The sequence below is a fragment of the Electrona antarctica genome (genome assembly GCF_951216825.1).
Source record: "Electrona antarctica genome assembly, chromosome: 7".
Classification (NCBI taxonomy): Eukaryota; Metazoa; Chordata; class Actinopteri; order Myctophiformes; family Myctophidae; genus Electrona; species Electrona antarctica.
In genome coordinates, this window is record NC_136812.1 from 9,287,925 (window position 1) to 9,306,410 (window position 18,486).

Genomic DNA, 18,486 nt, shown 5'->3' on the forward strand with positions numbered 1-18,486 from the left:
TTGCTATGAAATTGTAAAGGCTACTGAATTGGGCCATGGCCACCGACAAATTTACTTTCTGGCGTGGAGTTAGAACGTGGTCTAAATTTGTATATGACGATTATTATGAACAAAATAAAAATCACAACAATACCCTTTAAAGGTATACTTATATACATCATGTTATAACGTGTTAAGTCAAACTACCCAAAAATGCCCTACTTAAACATTACTTAAACTTAATTTGTTCTATAAACCCTAATTTAATGAACACACAGAAACTGGCCATTAATGGGCTTTCACAAAAGATTTCCTGAAATAAGCACAGCACTATGAGCTTCAAAGGTTTCTACAAGTGAAATCAGTATAATACAATTACAGCATTGCTTGGGAAAAAAAATGTTGTTGAATAATGTCACATTGACCAAGTACAGTATATTTTGTCACGATGAAAAACATTAGTTCTTGTTTTCCAAATTTCTTAGTGAAGCTCAATGTAAAAGCAGGCCGCTTCTTATCTTCGGTCATAACCAGTGGTGGAAAAAGTACTCGAATGTTTAACTTAAGTGAAAGTATCAATTCTGAAATATAGAAATAAGTCCGGAATTTAAAATGTACAAAAGTATAGGCATCAAAATGTACATAAAGTACCAAAAGTGCAAAATGTCCCATTTCAACTTCTCAAATGTATTAAAAATCTTTTGAAAATGCATTGTGTGCTTGTAGATCTGCGATTTTCAAATGGCCGAAATGTGTATAGGGCTGAAGTGGTTAATGTAGGTTTTGTAACTAATAATAATCACAATCTACAAAGTAATTAAAGGGGCATTCCACTAATTTTCAACATTTTACCATGTCATTAACATACCTTAGAGCTTTTGTGTGGAAATAATTCCCCCCCATTATGTGTTTCCTAGTATGAAAAGTATGAAAAGTTTTTTTCAGACCTCCAGTTCTAGGAAACATAGAATGGGAGTTCTAGGAAACATAGAATGGGGGGTATATTCTAAGGTATATTAATGACATAGTAAAATGTTGAAAATGAGTGGAATGCACCTTTAAAGTATATTTCCCTCTAAAACAGGGGTGCCCAAAAGGTAGATTGTGATCTACCAGTAGATCACAAAGGCTCTGCAGGTAGACCACATGACATGCTCCTAAATCATTTAAAATAAAAAAATGAAATGTCCTATTCCAGGACATTTGTAAAGCCAGAGCCGCTATTCCTAAGCCCCCGCAGGTACATTTATAAACTATTTTCAGCAATGAGAATACTTTTTTTTGGTGGGTAGATATTGTTGAGCTGGTCATTTTGAAAGTAGCTCTCAATTAAAAAACGTGTGGGCACCCCTGCTCTAAAATGTAGTGGAGTAAAAGTAAAATTACTGAACATTTGACATACTCAAGTAAAAGACAAACACTAAAAATTGTACTAGTAGGTACAGTACTTAATTACTTTACACCATTGGTCATAACCATATTCCCATGGCAGCCATTTGCTCTTATACAACACTTGGGGTTTGGGAAACCCTAGTCTCGCAATTTCCAAATGCTTCCATCATACAGTCTGGAGCAACGGAAGAGCTGTCATGAGTAAAATATAAAGCAGAAGTGTAGCCTCCTCCCCACTTCCGTTTCGTCTTTACTGTCGCACACATTTATCCTAATATAAATAGAAATCATCTAAGCATATATAGCTTGCTGCTTAGCAGAAAAGAAAACTAGGCCTCGGAAACCCAGACGTTTATTTCCAGGGAGGAAAAAAAAGTCAATCTCTGCTGATTTCTGATCGTCTGCACCTTTGTTAAATTGACGCACACGTACACACGCCTCTCTCTCTGTCGCTCTAATCAATTAGTCTCATGTCACGCAGCTGCGTCTAGATTCTCGCGGCGGATCCTGCCGGGAGCTGCCTATGCCATAGAAAGCCTAGGTGGACCCCAGGCTACTGAAAACTAAGCCTGCCAAAATAACTGGATGATGAAAACAATATGGAGGACAACCGCCTTCAAACATCTAGATACTTTATTATGAAAATAAGACAGAACATATTTTGATCACGTTCCTTCAATCATGCAGTACAGATGACGGACATATATATGAATATATATGCATGTGGAGGAGGAGGGGGTCTTTCAGTTGTTTCTGCTGCACCAGTAGCCCTTATATGGGTATCTGGGTGGTTTACTGCAGTGGCTCTCAAAGTGTGGTTCGTGGACTCCTTGGGGTCCCTGAGGAGGTTCCAGGGGGTCCCAGGAAAATCAGCTAATATAGCATTAAAAATAATAACTACTGTAATCCTATTTATTTTATACTTTGGCTATGTTTAGCCAATCTACAAGCTCACAACGCATACGCTGTGAGCTTGTAGATCGGCTATACTTGTAATATTTTTTTATATAAATCTTCTCTTATTGGGGTCTCTGGCACAGCATCTTTACAAGTCGGGGTCTGAGGCCTAATACAAATCAATTTGGGGGTCCTTGACAAGAAAATGTTTGAGAACCACTGATTCACACTGGATACCAAGGCGGGTTGGAAGTGGAACTGAAGACAATCCAGGGCCCCATTACGTGAATATGACAATTGATGTAACTTTGCACGTGCGTGTGAGGTTGTGTTGTCACTTTGCCTCTTGGGCTTTTTTGGCACTCTGTTTCTCCTTAGCCTTGGGACACAGAAAAGGAAAGAAGGAAAAATCCATTAACGCATTCATGTCAGAGCAAAGAAACATATTGATTCTCCATAATTCTACGAAGCAAAAATATTGACATGTGTCCGAGAGGGTTTAGTTTAAAATGAGCATGCCAAACATGGCTAAACGTGTCATTCATCAACTCAATGAGACATTACAAGGTTGAGAGAAGAAAAGGATGTCGGGCGCACACCAACACAGTGGGTCAGGAAGGACTTATTGGGATTTATTGGTCAGGGACACATTTTTATGGGTCACGACTCGAGTAAAAATCTATTTTCTTTTCCTACATTAAAACGTCGCAGCAAAAAATGTCCCACTTTGAATAGTGGGCTGTGATTGGTCACCCTTTTCACCGTTCATCTGGTTTCCAGGCTATCTCTAGTCTATGTCAGTGGTTCTCAAACTTTTTCCTGTCAAGGACCCCTCACCCCGGCCCTAAATTGACACTTAGTATCCCGGGGAGCCCCATTTGAAAAGATATGACATGCATTAGGCTACAGACCCACCCCCATTTAAAGGCATTTCTATCTCTGGGACTCCGATTTGACCCATAAGGGTCCATTTGGAGACCCCCTGGAACTCCCTGAAGGACCCCTGGGGGTCCCCCGGACCCCACTTTGAGAACCACGTCGACCACCGGACATTATAAAATGCAGGCATGCAAACAGGCCCAGGGTGAAAAAGGTGTGCGGGGCCCCCGACGCGTTTTTATCGCTACTAAACCGTGGGGTCGTGGGGGACAGTAGGGTTATACTACACTTAAGAGTCATCAGTACAAATCTATTACTCTCAGTATGTAGAAAGATGTTCAAATTAATTCCCTGATCAGATCATAGAATAAATCAGACCCGTCTGAAGTGAGTGGTGCTGTACCGGGCCTGTGTGTGTCTGTGTGTTAGGCGGTGCAACAGTGACACTTGGTGGTGAACAAAGGCTATAACGCTATTTTCGTGCTCGGACACAGCCAGGGATACAGGGACAGACGCAGGGACACAGGGACAGACCCAGGGACACAGCCACACACACATAGCTGTCTATAGGAGTGGTTGCACCACTCAAAAATTACAGATGATTATTTACTAAATCAGTACAAATCTATAGTCAGTATTGAGCAAGATGTTAACATTAATTTCCTGATAAAGTTATAGAAACAGTTTGAGGAGCGCTAGCCCCTCCTATATTCAGCTATAGTGTAGATTTTTCTCCTAACTGACAATGAATGGAGAATTAATGTCATATATCGGCTATTTTTGTCTTACACAAAATTCCCATGAAAGGGATGACAATGAATGGATGATGTACGACGATAAGCGCGCCACTCACTTCACACGGGTGTGATTTTTAAAAACAGGTCAGCTTGTTGTGATGTATCAGTGTATTTATGTATTAAGCGTTATATTTATTTAATCACACGCACGCTTTATTTATTTACTCGCACGCGACGCGAGCACGAACACGAGCACGAACACACACACACACACACACGAGAGAAACAGACGCCGTGTCCACACCACAGACAGTAACGTGAGGTGCTAACGTTGCTAACTAGTAGCACTTGCAGCTAAACTCTATGGGATTGACTGGCGAGTCCCAGTGTGTCGAAATTGGACCGTCTGTCCCGACTCCCGCAGAGTCCCACGTCCACACAAACAGAAGGTTTTTTTTCCGCGGAGCGCCCGGTGGCGACGCACATGCAGGTCATGATGCCTCTATGGCAGATGCAAGCTGGCAGCGTAGGCCTATCGTTCATTACGGTCCGTGAGTCCGTCAGAGAATGCTCCGGGCAGCGGGCTCCACCCCCACCCACAGACCCTCTCACACCCCCCAAAAAAATGTTGGGGGGTGATTTGCATAAATCACACAGGTGCCATATTTGGAATAAAAACAGCGATTTCCGCCGAAAAGCTACACTCTTGCATGTCTGAAAATGTTTGAGAAGAAACAGACAAATATTTACCTTCTCCACCAGTGGTATTAACTGCTGGTACTCCGCTAGCGTCTTCAGTAGTTCCATGATAAAAGGTAGGTAGTTGTGCTTTCGTCTAATGTTTTCAACCTAGAAGAAGAGTCAAAGTGCTGCGTTAAGGTGCGTTCAAACCTGAAGATATGCATTCGTTTCCAGTCGCTTCACTTTGGTCGTGCAGGTCAGCGTTTCGCGCGCCGACTGGCTGTAGACACATAATTTTACTTTGGCAGTGTAACCAAATGGACCCACTCGTTCACATAAGACGGCTCCGTTAAATATATTTAACATAATTCTTGCTACTATAGGATTTATGAGCAGCAAAACCAGTTCCTATGTCTTTGCAAATGGGACTAAAATGCTTTTAGTCATCGAGTGAAAAAGGACCCCACCTTGTATCTTTTGAGTTTCTGGTTTTCCTCCTCAATAAGCAGCTGGTACTTGGCTATTTCTGATTGGATGGAGCTGAGAAGGGTGCTGCTCTGGTCTGTGTCCATTGGTTCATCCTGGAAAGAGAAACAAAATGAGTAGGAGTTTTGTTTTGAACATAAAATGCATTAGATGCTGAGTAGCTTCTACTTAATTATTCATATTGTAAGTAAATTTGAGCATATCTTAGCCAGTTGTGATGTGGTCATTGCTAAAATTTAAGATGAATGAAAACGACGGAATTAAGGACGGGTAACTGAGTAAAATTGAATTTAAATGTTGTACTGTTCTTGTGAATACTCAACCTCAGTTCCCTCTTCAGAGGAAAGGAGTAAAACAAAAGTTAAATGTTAATCGGTTTACTGACAGTGTTAAAATGACAGGGTACAGCACAAAAATGGAACCGCAGAATAATCCATCAAAATGGTAATTTTGCTAGTTGGCCAGCAATGAAATAAAAACATATACTCACATCAGATTTAGCCGTGACTCATGAATGCCATTCATGCATCTGTGGTTAGAGCCAGCTAAGTTTTTTTTTTGGGGGGATTTTGCAGAGATCCTTCAATTTGAGCGGTAAATCGTTTTACGGGACAGGGGTGTTTATTCAGTCTTTGTGATTAGCGCCATAGTCTCAAATGCACGCTTGTCAACATGATCCCGGGGTGAACTAGTGATGGACAGTGATGGACGGCTCATCTTCAAAGCCAGGCTGTTTTGCCTGCTAATTGCCTCCTACTGCTCCCTAGATGGAGTCTACACGAATGGCACTAGGTGTCACATGGACGGACCACATCAGAAATGTGGACCACTATGGGGACCTACCACGGGTCACGGACAAAGTCAGAGAGAGAAGGATGAGGCTGGCAGGGCACTGCGTCAGGCACCCAGAACTTGAGGCAAGTAAATTGACCCTATGGGAGCCAACCCAGGGCAAAGCCAGGAGGGGAAAGAAGCGTACCACCTATGTAGACGTGCTGCGATGCAACAGCTTGGCTGACAACACTGAAGAGCTCAAGAACCTGATGTTGGATAGGAAATTGTGGAGGGCAGCGATCCAGGAATCCCGATTTGGTGTTGGCTAGACCTCACTCTCGCAGCAACTAACTAAACCTGTGTAGGCTTTTAACCTGTCCTAATGTTTATGAAAATAAGAAAAAAAACATAAGTGAGTAATATTAAATCTAAACCGTAATTCTTTGTAAATCTGTATATGGCATGAATTTTCAAATATATGCACGTCTCCAAATCAGTTTTTCACATGGTGACCTACGCTCTCTGACACACGCACGCATCTCATTTGAGCCGGTTCTCAACTTGATAAAATGCATCATATGCATCCCCATAGAGGTCCACATTTCTGATGTGGTCCGTCCATGTGACACCTAGTGCCATCCAGGGAGCAGTAGGAGGCAATTAGCGGGCAAAACAGCATTAGCAAACATTAATGAAAACAATGTAAAATGCAAGCTGTGCGACGTGATGCTAAATTGGCTTTGAAGATGAGGCGTCCATCACCTTCCATCACTAGTTCACCCCGGGATCGCGTCGTCATGTTGACAAGCGTGCATTTGAGACTATGGCGCTAATCACAAAGACGTAAGGACTGAATAAACACCCCCGTCCCATAACACGATTTACCACTCAAATTGAAGGATCTCAATTTGAGCCACTTAGCTGGCTCTAACCACAGATGCATGAATGGCATTCATGAGTCACGGCTAAATCTGATGTGAGTATATGTTTTTATTTCATTGCTGGCGAACTAGCAAAATTACCATTTTGATGGATTATTCTGCAGTTCCAATGTTTGTGCTGTACCCTGTCATTTTAACACTATGTCAGTAAACCGATTAACATTTAACTTTTGTTTTACTCCTTTCCTCTGAAGAGGGAACTGAGGTTGAGTATTCACAAGGACAGTACAACATTTAAATTCAATTTTACTCAGTTACCCGTCCTTAATTCTGTCGTTTTCATTCATCTTAATTTTTAGCAATGACCACATCACAACTGGCTAAGATATGCTCAAAATACTTTACGTTAATTCATTCATGGGGCGAATACTTTTTCAAGTGGCCACAAACGTAAGCAATCACAAAACTAATATTTCCTTCTTTGGAATACGATCACTCTGTTGCCGCCACCACTCACCTCGGTAAGCTGGGTCTGCAGCTCTGCGATTTTCCTCTCATATATCATCTTTCTGTCTGACACGATGGCCATCAGGTTAAACCGAATCTCTCCTTCACTGTACCTATAAAAAGGGTAGAGAGAAACACATACTTCAACTTTGGAGTGCTATATCAGGTCAAACCATATTAGCAGGAAAACTAAATCTAATACAGAAATAGAAAAGAAAATGCTGCATGGAATATATTAAGGACAGAAACAACTCTAAATCACAACTCATTAAGCCTCCTCTAACCACATTTGGTGTCAAAGACTGTCAGGAAAAGAAGAAAAAAAAAGAAATTAAATAAACATCTTCCATAAACTTGGAAGTCTGCCAAAACATCGCTCACATCTAAGAGTCTGTTACCTGGATTTAAAACATAGTGAGGAAAACACCCAATAAAAATGGTTTAACTGAAAGTAAAAAAAAAAGGGGGAAAAAAAGACAGATTAGGTGGGCTTAAGGTTTTCCCAGCTGTGTTAAAGTCATCTCCTAGGTATCTCTTACCAACAAGATCTAAAAGAGCAAAGAATCTATTCTAGGTCCGTCACCAAAAAAGGTAAGTGTAAGCACACTCCCGGAGGGCCAGATACAGTATTATCACAGTCATGGTTAGGTTGTGCCTTAAACCATTTAGACCCGAGGACGATTCTAAAAAGATGTCTTCCAATTCCTAACAGTTTTCTGAAAAACCTATGTTTCTATGGTGGTGCTCAACCTTTTTCATGTCAAGGACCCCCAGAATTATCTGTATTTGGCTGCGTTCCGCCATCTGAAAATATGTAGTTCCAGGGACCCTCCCAGAAGCAAATATTTGAGTAAAAAACGTTTGCTCTGAAAGAATATATATTCTTTGAGGCACAGTTTCACGATTTTTCAAAAATAGCAGACCTACAAGCTTGAGCTTGTAGAACTGCTATTTTTCAATAGCTAAAGCATAACATCAAAAGGGGTTCCTGCCCAAAATGGGTTAACCCATTTAGACCTGAGGACGCATCTGTGTCACCTTATAGCTTTTAACCACTATTTGAAACTTGAGCTGTTGAAAAATAGCAGATCTACAGGCTCATAGCTACAAGCTTGTAGATCTGCAATTTTTGAAAAATCGTGAAAATATGGCCAAATCTTTGAATACTCTTTCACAGCGAACGTTTTAACTCAAATCTTCTGGGAGGACCCTGAAACAACATATTTTCTCATGGGGGTCGGCGGCCAATTACATATATTTTTGGGTCCATGACATGAAATAGTTTGAGAACCACTGACATAGAAACATGAGGTTTTTCAGAAAACTGTCATGATTTTAGAAGACGTGTAGAATCTGGTCTCAGGTCATAATGTCTTAAATACTTCAGGTGTACACAGTAGTTAATAAAACTGGCCATGTCCAATCCAAATGGAATTACATAATTGTGGAAGTAGAATTATTCTGGATAGTTATATAATCCTAGGCTAATATAATACAGGTTTTAAAATCAGGCGAGTAAGAGGTAAAAGATATAAGAAATACTATATAATAGGTATTGGAAACATCAAATTACGCCAAATAAAATCAATGGGATATTCACTTCTGTATTCTCTTCTCAATCACTGGACGTACTGCATTGATCCAATCATCCTGGTTGCATGTGCCTGGAGGAAAACACAAATAAGAGTTTGAAAAATAATATTAAAAACATTTACATTCCAGGTGTCCATGTATAATGGTCAGTATTTGTCACTATGAAAAGGAAGGTTTTCGATTAAATGGGCCATGACAAATGTTGAACTCAAATTAGCGTCATTATCACACAGTATGATCTATTCTAAATGGTTGTTTTGGCAATAATTATACCTTTCACTACCATGTATAAGCAACCATCTGACAGATTCAGCCACCTGCAATTAAGCCTTTTGTGGAACAACAATAGGCAGGTTTTCATGAATCCTACTTGATGAGAAAGGTTTCAGCTACAACAGCTACATTCTAATAATAGCGTCCTCCCTGTCCAATCTTTAGCCATCAATTGTAAGTTAATCAGGATTTTTGTCATGTACATTTGTCAATAGGCTGTCAACCAACCGCCTCTTCCTATGACTTGATCTGCACGCACGCACGCACGCACGCACACACACACACACGCACGCAGAGTTTGTCTTTCTCTCAGAAGACATCTCAGATCATTTCTGAAAATACTTGAAAATGTACTTTGACACGCAGTGACAATGCCGGTACTGAAAGCGGTGAAATGTCAGCGATGCAGCGCTCACTCAGCCCTGGTCCGTTGCATCAAGAAGTAAATTACACGCTTTTAAATTTGCATCTACAGCTACTGCAGCTCAGAGTAGAAGGTGCCGCACATTTGAATGGCAGGGAGCACTCATTTTGGTCGCATTACAGCAAGTACCGGTATTTGAAATTGCTTGGTGCTCCCAAATATACGTTTAGGTTGCAGATTAAATTTCAGGTGCAATTTCAGCCCTGTGAAGCATCCGTTCTGTTACAAGACTTGGGATATGATTACCTTTGACGGGGCAGATATACACATATGTACAAACCCCTGTACTAAAGAGCATGGCCTATGACCATGTGGTAAAAAAAAATGATAATATTGTGCTCCATTTCCCCTTTCTCTCACTTGGAAAACAGCCATCCTTAGAAGAATATATGCAGGGAACCTGATTATTAAAAAGAATAAAGAAACGAATACATGCATGAGTAATCCAATAATAGAGAACCTATTCTTACCTAGGTCAATTGGTCCCTCTCGGAGTCCATCCAGCTCATATAGTCTACCGTTTACGGGAACATAGCTCACAAAGTGGAAGGCGTCCTCATCCTTCGCTGAAGACTTTGCATCAAACTCAAACATCTGCTGTCTGGGAATGGAAGCAAACACACACTGTATTATGATGCATTACATCTGTTAGCAGTGGAGATTTAGTAGATGGCCTACGACCCTAGAGCTTTGGATCTGCTTGAGGTTTCTTCCCGTTAAAGGGGTTTTTATCCCACGATTTTGCAACCCATTTTTTTCACCCAGTGTCAATTATCTAATGTAATCCTGGGCACTGCACTTCCTCTGCCAACCTGGGGGGCAGCGGACTGACCTCATGTTTTGTGATGTTGGCTTTCTGCTCTATGCAAACTGTTTTGAGACAACTTGTTGTGATTTAGCACCATATTAAAATTTATTTTAATTGAATTGTGAATCATCTACAACACATCTGACGCTTTAGTATTTTTAGTTTTACAGGGGGAGGTGGACGCTTTTCAGACAGGGCATTAGTCCGACATTCATCCGCATGTCGGACCACATTAGGTAGCAAATCCTCCATTTCTTGGTGCCGAGCAAAATTGCAAAAGCAGAATCATGAAAAACAAAGCGGAGGCTGTCAACTCACTTTTGAATGCTTCAAAATGTGTATTTGCAACAAACAGATAGGTTTCGCCCCTATTCTGTCTTTTTCAAGTACATTGTGTTGATTACCATCAGTATATCCATTAGAGTAGATTTAGTTTTCCAGTATAAAGACATGACTTGAGACTTGTAATTGAAATGTTAAAAAAGATTCTGAAATATTAAGTGTTAGAGTGCCACCATCTGGTGGAAAGCAATAAAACACTGCATGGTTGGTAACCAATACATTGCAAGCTCACATTTACCTAATTTGTTAAATCAAAGTTGTGCCTAACAAATCTCTATACATGTTTACCAGGAACAACTAGCAGCCAGGCAATTAAATGGAGCTCGATATGAGGATCAAGTTACCTGGCAAAACCGTTGTGGACTTGTCGGATGACCTCTGAGTTGCTGAGAGCCAAACCTTTCATCTAAGGAGAGAGACATGATCCATAATCCTTCTTGCACGTAATGATGTCAGGGGGCTTAGCTTGATCAAGGCAACAGGCTACTACATGTGTCATATTCACAAACACTATCTGAAGAAAATACCAAATGTTAAGCCCTAAAGACAATACCAAATGTTAAGACAAAATCAAATGTCAAGGCTGTCTAGACAAAAAAATTAAAATACTATTGACGCAAAATTAAAAATACTATTGACACCAAAGAAAAACAAACTTACAGCAGCATCAAAACTGTGCGAGAACTCCCTGAACTCTGTCAAGGTGTCTCCAAGCAACATATCGGAATGGGTACAGTTGAGCAGCACACTGACAATTGCCTGGGTAGCACAAGCATTGTTTATGACCTGGAAATAAACAGGAGACATGTTAATTTAATTTATTTTAAGTTTGAGTTTAACAGTTTATTTTAAGTTTGAGTTTAACAGCCTTAAATAGAATCAGATGAGACCTTTCTGTTTGGTGCCGTCAAGGGTTGGATTGCAATTCTAGATGCCAGGTATCAAAAATAGGATCTAAGAGTTGCTTGCAACTGTAATGAATGACCACAATCTGGCAATGCATGATATCACATTTCCACATGTTCCAGCCTTTAGGAGTAATCAAGACTGAGAGTGTAATAGTTGTGTGCTGCAGCTCATCTGCCATATGAGCCAAAATTGCATGGCGGTTGACCATTCAGCACAGCTGTAGTACAAAGGTAGGCAGAATTGATTCTGTGAGCGATATCTGGTTTAACTAGAGCTGCAGCTGCTGAGCTCAGCAAGATTAGATTGATTGAATATTTTATAAGGCAGAAATGAGTAGTCAAACACTTATGTCTAAAAGGATAGCACTGAAAAAGGTTATTGCGGTCTTGTTTCCATTCAGGTGCTAGGTATTCAATTCATAATCATGACATGAAAAATAACATTCAAATCATCACTAAAAAAATACTAAAGCTAATATTAATAAATAAATAAAGGACATTTGTATTGTGCTTTGTTCATTACCTATACCCAATAACTCTTTATTGGTTATGGCTCACATTTAGCCGCAATTTGCAACTCTAGATTGTTTTTATAATGGGATGAATCTAGAGTTGCAATACCCTCCATTGACTCCCCATTCATCCAATTTGCGTTTGCGATCTGCTTGTATTAAACGACGTTAAACTCACCAACATTGCAGCTCTAGGCCAAGCTTGAATTATCCTCATTCAATCTGCCGAGCTTGTGTGTCATAAAAATCCACCATAGACATGTTATGAGCTACTTTCTGTCAAGACATTCTGTGCAAGTGCTTCTTTTTCTAAGTGTTGGAGTTTGGAAGCGCTCGTCGTAAGTCACTGAACGGCCCTGCGTGTCATCTGTTTCGCATTTGCACATAATGCAGGAGGCAGCAGCGCGACCCCTTAATAAAAGAGTGCTTCCTAACTCCAATCACCTGCAGAGGATTTATTGACACAAAGTAGCTCATAACATGTCTACGGTGGATTTTTATGACACAAAGCTCGGCAGATTGAAAGAGGATAATTCAAGCTTGGCCTAGAGCTGCAATGTTGGTCAGTTTAACGTTGTTTAATACAAGCAGATTGCAAATGCAAATTGGATGAATGGGGAGTCAATGGAGGGTATTGCAACTCTAGATTCACATCACTTGTGATGTGAGCAGATAACGCCACACACAGTAGAATGCATCGTTTTGGACTTGAAGTTGGACACATACCTGTTTAGCAAAAAATATATTGTCAAGTCTTGAATCCTGGACAATCGATCCTGCCGGCTGCTCGCCTGGCTGCCACTTAAACAGGAAAATCAACCCATGAACTGGTCTGGGAAAATAACATTTAAAACAAACAAAAAAAGCGTTTTATTTATGAGGCCAAATTAATATCAAAATGGGACGTGCAAGCCTGTGAAAGTTAAACCTACTTCAAGTTGTCAAAATTCTCTGGCTCCATACTCCATATCTCCTCAACCTGGGCTCCCTTGCAACCTGAAAACCACACACAAACAAAAGGAACTGGATTAATCTAAAGGGCAGTTTATAGCACAACTTATTGGACAGGGAAGCTGACATGATAATGTACTTTATAATCCCCGCAGAGAAATTAATACATTACAGCAGTGGTTTTAAATCAGTGGTCCCCAGCTAAATTATGGAAAGTTGGTAAATACTAAATAGATCTTTAACTTTTGAGAGTGACCCATAACATAAGGGTCCATTTGGTTTCATTTTTTACACTCTCAATCAACAGTTACATTATTATTAAACATCTGGCATCATTTAATTTACAAGAAGTCTACACAATTAGAGAATGTAGAAGAATAGTTATTTTGATCAACGTTTTGCCGTTATCTCCTAATGAATGAACCAATCAACCAAACATTGATTGATTGATTGAAATATTTATTAACAGTTTGCAGAATTACAGTACATTTCAAGCACAAACTCAATACAAATACTGTTAACTGTGAGTGGTGGCCGAACGGATTGCGGAGCGGTCTCGATACCGGAAGGTCGCGAGTTCGAATCAGCGGTCCGACACGTTAAAATTACCACCGCTGAAGTGCCTTTGAACAAGGCATTGAAGCACTACGATGAAATGTTCTATGAGCAGGGCCTGGCTGGAAACAAGTTCTTGAGTTTAGCCCAGATACCCTGGGTAAATATAGTAATCATTTCATTTCATTTCGGACGACCCAATTAAGCATTACACTTGTTTACAAGAGGGTCCACCTCAATACCAGCATGGAATTGTAGACAAAATCTTATCCGACAACAAAACATTGGCTCAAATACTGAATAAATGATTGGCCTTGACGATATGAAACGGGTTGAAAAGCAAACCACTATTCACGAATGAGGTCCAGGGTTTGTTTCACCCGCCCATGGACGCTGAGTAATGCTAGGCTATAGCTAGCATGTCTGTCAATATCAGGCATATGCATCACTTCAACACATCATGCAACGTTGCAACGATAGGTTGGAGTTTGACTCCAGGCCACATTTAGGAAGTGCATGGCTGGCTCTGGAATAACGCCTTATTATATCACCATGGAATTATTCTTTTGTATGATTTATCTGACCATTTTAAACTAAAGACAGCCTGCAAGATAGTTACACACAAGCTAGCCAGACACAACAAGCCACGTTACATTGAATAAGCATCCATGCCGTCGCAGAACGAGCATTTGCACTGGACACTATTCAACTGAAAATGTGTACTACGCGCTTTTGTTTCAGTTGGAAATACACGTTTGTTTGTTTTTGCAGATCAAATAAGACATTTTTGCTGCTAAGGGTCGTCCAGACCAAGCATAAACGAGCCTTCATGCTAACCCGTGGTAGGTTGCGCCCATCCTCCCTCCCACTCCACTCACCGAAACCTTTGATCAGTTCTGTGAACACTCCGGGGTCGCTCTCCATCAGACACCATTCTCCTGCACTTCCAGACATGTTTACTGTCGATGATGATGATCAAAACCAACGTGTAAACAAACCAACAACAGAACAAACACCTTCTCTGCAAAACCAGTGGTTGTTGAGACTTGGCAGGCAATGTTCAATGTTGATGTGTGTGTGTGTGTGCCTCTGGGACCAGGATTGCCAGATAAAACGAAAAACAAGCAACAAGGTCCATAAAAGCAAGCCCAAATCTAGAAGCAAAATTATCAACAATGTAATCAACAACATTGTTTGTGAGCTAAACAATGTGACAAAATGTGGAATATTCTTTGAACAACACAAATCTTGTATGGGGGTTCCTGCCTGGCACAACAGATGTATGATCCTTAGTTGTGTGACAAATATAAAATCTGTGGATCGTTGACATGGAAATGTCTGAGAATCACTGGTTTAAACGACATTGGGGAAACAAGCCCAAATAAGCAACTACACTTGCTTTACCAAAAACCTTATAGAAAAAGAAGCCCACCACAGTCGCTTATAATAAGCCGACATGGCAACACTGTCTGTGACTGCGAGATTTACTTCGTGGTACAACGGTGTCGTGTAACCACACCGGCGCTGGATCTGGGAAAGCTATGCCACAGCAGCCACACACTGACTATATTTTACTTATATGCTATTTAAAAAGTCTATTTAAATAATGCTGCTATTTGCCCCAATGTGACTGCAAAAAACATTGCTATTTGTTTCAAAAAGCTTTATACCCTGACATATAGCTCTGTTTACAAAATGCTGTATCCGCTCCAACTGTATATACTTTATACCCATTTTCAACTGTCTTTAATTATATTTTGACACTTGTTTTGACAATGTAAACAGTATGTTGTTTTCTCATGCCAATAAAGCTTGAATTGACTATACAGTATCTTGTTTTTCCAGCAGATGGCACTCAAAAGCAAGAAACTAAATGAAGAGAGTGACTAATTTACTTAATGCATAATTTGAATTTGATTTGTTTTATCACCCTAATATGTGGCCACGATAATCTGATAGAGATGGCAGCCACCTTATAACACCTTAAGATAAGAACCAATTGAGTAACATCAAATAATAAAGTATTACTACGAATCGTAGTAGTAATACTGTATTACTAGTATCTGATGTTACGACGAAAATGGGTTTGAAGTTTAATCATGTATGGTATCATTTCATGTGATGTTTATTTCTATTAATTTGGCCAAGAAAACCCTGCACATGCTGAAAAATTTGGAATCCTCAATTAAGATAAACCTGCTTTAAAATGCAAAATCACTGACCACTTTAATGGTTGTGTATTAAAAACATAATTTATTTTTAAATGAAATAGTCTACTCAAATACAATAAAATCCCAAGACACGTGTTGCTTTCCAAATATTTATGGAATTCCAGGAGTGTTGAGAGATCTTGCAATCTATTACATCAGATTCGTATGTACAATAAATCAACCATGCAGAAAAAAACGTGTCTTATTTAAAATATGGCAGCTTTAAAGGGACATTTCACCCTTTTTGTAAAATAAATATGTTAATGACGTTTAGAAGACTTAGAACACTTTCCTGGGGTCTGTGTGTGCAATATGTGGTTTTAGACATTTTAGATTTTAGCAGTGACCCCATAGAGTATATATATAATAGAGACTGAACTGGCGCGAAACTCCGCCCCCCCAGCTATTCATGTCAGTGGAAGTTGCTCAGTGGCGTTTTGAAGCACCCGGAAGACTGCCGGAAGTCCCTCCCAGGAGTGACGTAGGGCAACCGAGCGCTCAACGTTAAAGCCCAGCTGCACGGGGTTTCCCGGTCATGAATCCACGGGTCCGCCTGTAGTCCCTCCTCCTACCACTAGGACCCAGAGCTTCAACGTTGGAAAGTCTGCCTGCCCCCTTGAGTGACCCCAGTGTCTCTGATGTCATCGACACTGGGCTCACTTACGAGCCCCACGAAAGTGTTCTAAATCTTCTAAACGTCATTAACATATATTATTTTGCAAAAAGGGTGACGTTTCCCTTTAATCAAAATGAAACGCATAAAGACGTACTGTAGCACCGAATACAATATTCAACGCATTTTGATAAATAGACAACAGAACAGTTCTCAAGAAATGTACAATTAAAAGCACAGAATCAAGCACACTTTCAATAAATACAGGTTGATGATAAAGAAATACAAGAACGGTTAGTCATTTAGTCGACGACTCAAATTGGCCACTGCCCGAGCCCTCAGAGTTGGACGTGGGCGCACAGCAAGGAGAACACTGCTCGATCAGGGGCAATAGCTTCCCCTGCTGGTGAAGCTGCTTGGTGTCTGAGCCACCCCCGATGCAGTTGCCATTGATGAAGACTCTTGGCACCTGCAGTGAACCAGGGACACGTCACATTATCACATTCATGTGGTTTTGATTGATTCATTGATTGAAGTATGTATTAACAGTTTGCAGAATTACAGTACATTTCAAGCACAACTCAATACAAAAACTATTAACTGTGAGTGGACGACACCATAAAGCATTACACTTGTTTACAAGAGGGTCCACTGTTTTCAATTCATCATAACATTTAGAGACGTACAAATATACACTTCTATATAGCCAAAAACAGGAAATCATCATACAGGAGGTAAAAAGGGGGAAAAAACATATAAAGTGAGGGGAAAAGGGGTGGTGGGGGATTCAGATTTTACGGGGGCCAGTTTCGACGTCCGTAGGTGCCCAAAAACAATAGATTTACAAGCTCACAACACAAGATTAATGCTCACAACATTATTGCAATGAAAAGTTGTGAGCAAAGTTTGTAATAGATGAAAAATAGGAGCAGATCAAATATGGGATGTTTTCAATTTCGTCACTGTAACCGTTTTGTTAGATTTTTGGTGTGGCATAATACCGTATTTTATATTCACTTTTAGGTAATGGCCAACGGTGTTGTTTTTCATGTTGTTCACTCTTTGCCTTAACATATGTTCTCATATATCATTCTGAATATAAAGAATCAAGACACCATGCTGTACAGGCCTGGAATTTGTTGGTTTACAGTTTGAGTACAGATTGGTCCTATGGCACAAGCTTCTCCCTTGGAGATCTGCACACCGTTTTTAAAAGCTCCCAAAACAATTTATTGACAACAGAGCGGGAAACAATACGTTCGGCCTCAGGGGCCTTCGTCAGGTATACTCAAATAGTATTTTTTTTCCACCACTGACCACTGTTTAATGTACTTCTCCCTATCATGTCAATAAACGTCTGTTAGAAATATGAAGTGACTCCAATTTCTCGTGGTTACAGAACTTTTAACATGAACTTTAGCCTAATTGTTCTGACTTGGGGCCAACATTCTGCAAGAAATAGCAAATCATTGAAAGAGTGGTGCAGAGTGTGATAGTTTATTGTCTCCAGTGTCTCCACCAGGCCGAAGGCATGGGGAGAGAGCATGTTTTGCACTCCGTGCGTGTGTCCGTCCGTGTGTGTCCGTCCGTGTGTGTGTGTGTGTGTGTGTGTGTGTGTGTCCGTCCGTCCGTCCGTCCGTCTGTTATAATTAGTCCATGTACAGTACATCTTAGTCTGTGTACTGGAACTTGAGATACAGTGTACTTGATATGTATTGTGTACTGCCTGAACTGTAGCATACTTTATGGATAGGCTATGAGAGACATCTCAGCGCCAGCAAGGTCAGCCTTGCTGCATTATCATGTCACGTTTCTATGTCTCATATCTTGTTGTTGTCACGTCATTATGATCCAGCACTATATATGTTCCTGTTTGTGTAATAAACTTTGTGAACCTTTAGCGTGATACTGTCTCGCAATCCCGCAAATCATTACACACTATCTCTATAGTCATGTGTTCAAGCCGGATCTGTCCGATATTTCATATTCCATCCTAATTGGCCAACATTGGCTTTCAAAGTTTGCAGGATTGGCCCGTTTTGAACAAAAAGCCTCAAATTATGAACGCAGCGTGCAATTTACGT

The 18,486-nt window shown here is 40.4% G+C and overlaps 2 protein-coding genes across 4 annotated transcripts in view; both read right to left on the minus strand.

Moving 5' to 3' along the window:
• Positions 1 to 1,990: 1,990 nt before the first annotated feature.
• uchl5 (ubiquitin carboxyl-terminal hydrolase L5) lies at positions 1,991 to 14,926 on the minus strand. The gene is made up of 11 exons (XM_079506116.1): positions 14,458 to 14,926; positions 13,006 to 13,069; positions 12,800 to 12,905; positions 11,314 to 11,439; positions 10,998 to 11,059; positions 9,974 to 10,104; positions 8,814 to 8,877; positions 7,224 to 7,326; positions 5,033 to 5,146; positions 4,635 to 4,733; positions 1,991 to 2,647 (listed from the first exon to the last, which is right to left on the minus strand). The coding sequence occupies exons 1-11, from the start codon at positions 14,531 to 14,533 to the stop codon at positions 2,603 to 2,605; spliced, it is 990 nt and encodes a 329-aa protein (XP_079362242.1). The 5' UTR covers positions 14,534 to 14,926; the 3' UTR covers positions 1,991 to 2,602.
• An 846-nt stretch (positions 14,927 to 15,772) lies between these two features.
• The window catches only part of glrx2 (glutaredoxin 2), a 5,492-nt gene continuing 2,778 nt past the window's right edge, over positions 15,773 to 18,486 (minus strand). Inside the window, exon 4 of one of the 3 annotated variants that reach the window (XM_079505899.1) lies at positions 15,773 to 16,871. In XM_079505899.1, coding sequence (XP_079362025.1) covers positions 16,701 to 16,871 — 171 coding nt within the window. In that variant the 3' untranslated portion in view covers positions 15,773 to 16,700. The remainder of the gene's footprint in view (positions 16,872 to 18,486) is intronic. The other 2 variants (XM_079505898.1, XM_079505897.1) reach the window with 2 other exon arrangements.

Excerpts from the sequence above, each read along its gene's own strand:
- uchl5 (XM_079506116.1), bottom strand. The coding sequence starts at position 14,533 with ATGTCTGGAAGTGCAGGAGAATGGTGTCTGATGGAGAGCGACCCCGGA. Across the intron at positions 13,070-14,457 it reads AGAACTGATCAAAGGTTTCG|GTTGCAAGGGAGCCCAGGTT; the intron begins GTGAGTGGAGTG and ends TGTGGTTTTCAG. Across the intron at positions 5,147-7,223 it reads TGCAGACCCAGCTTACCGAG|GATGAACCAATGGACACAGA; the intron begins GTGAGTGGTGGC and ends TTCTCTTTCCAG.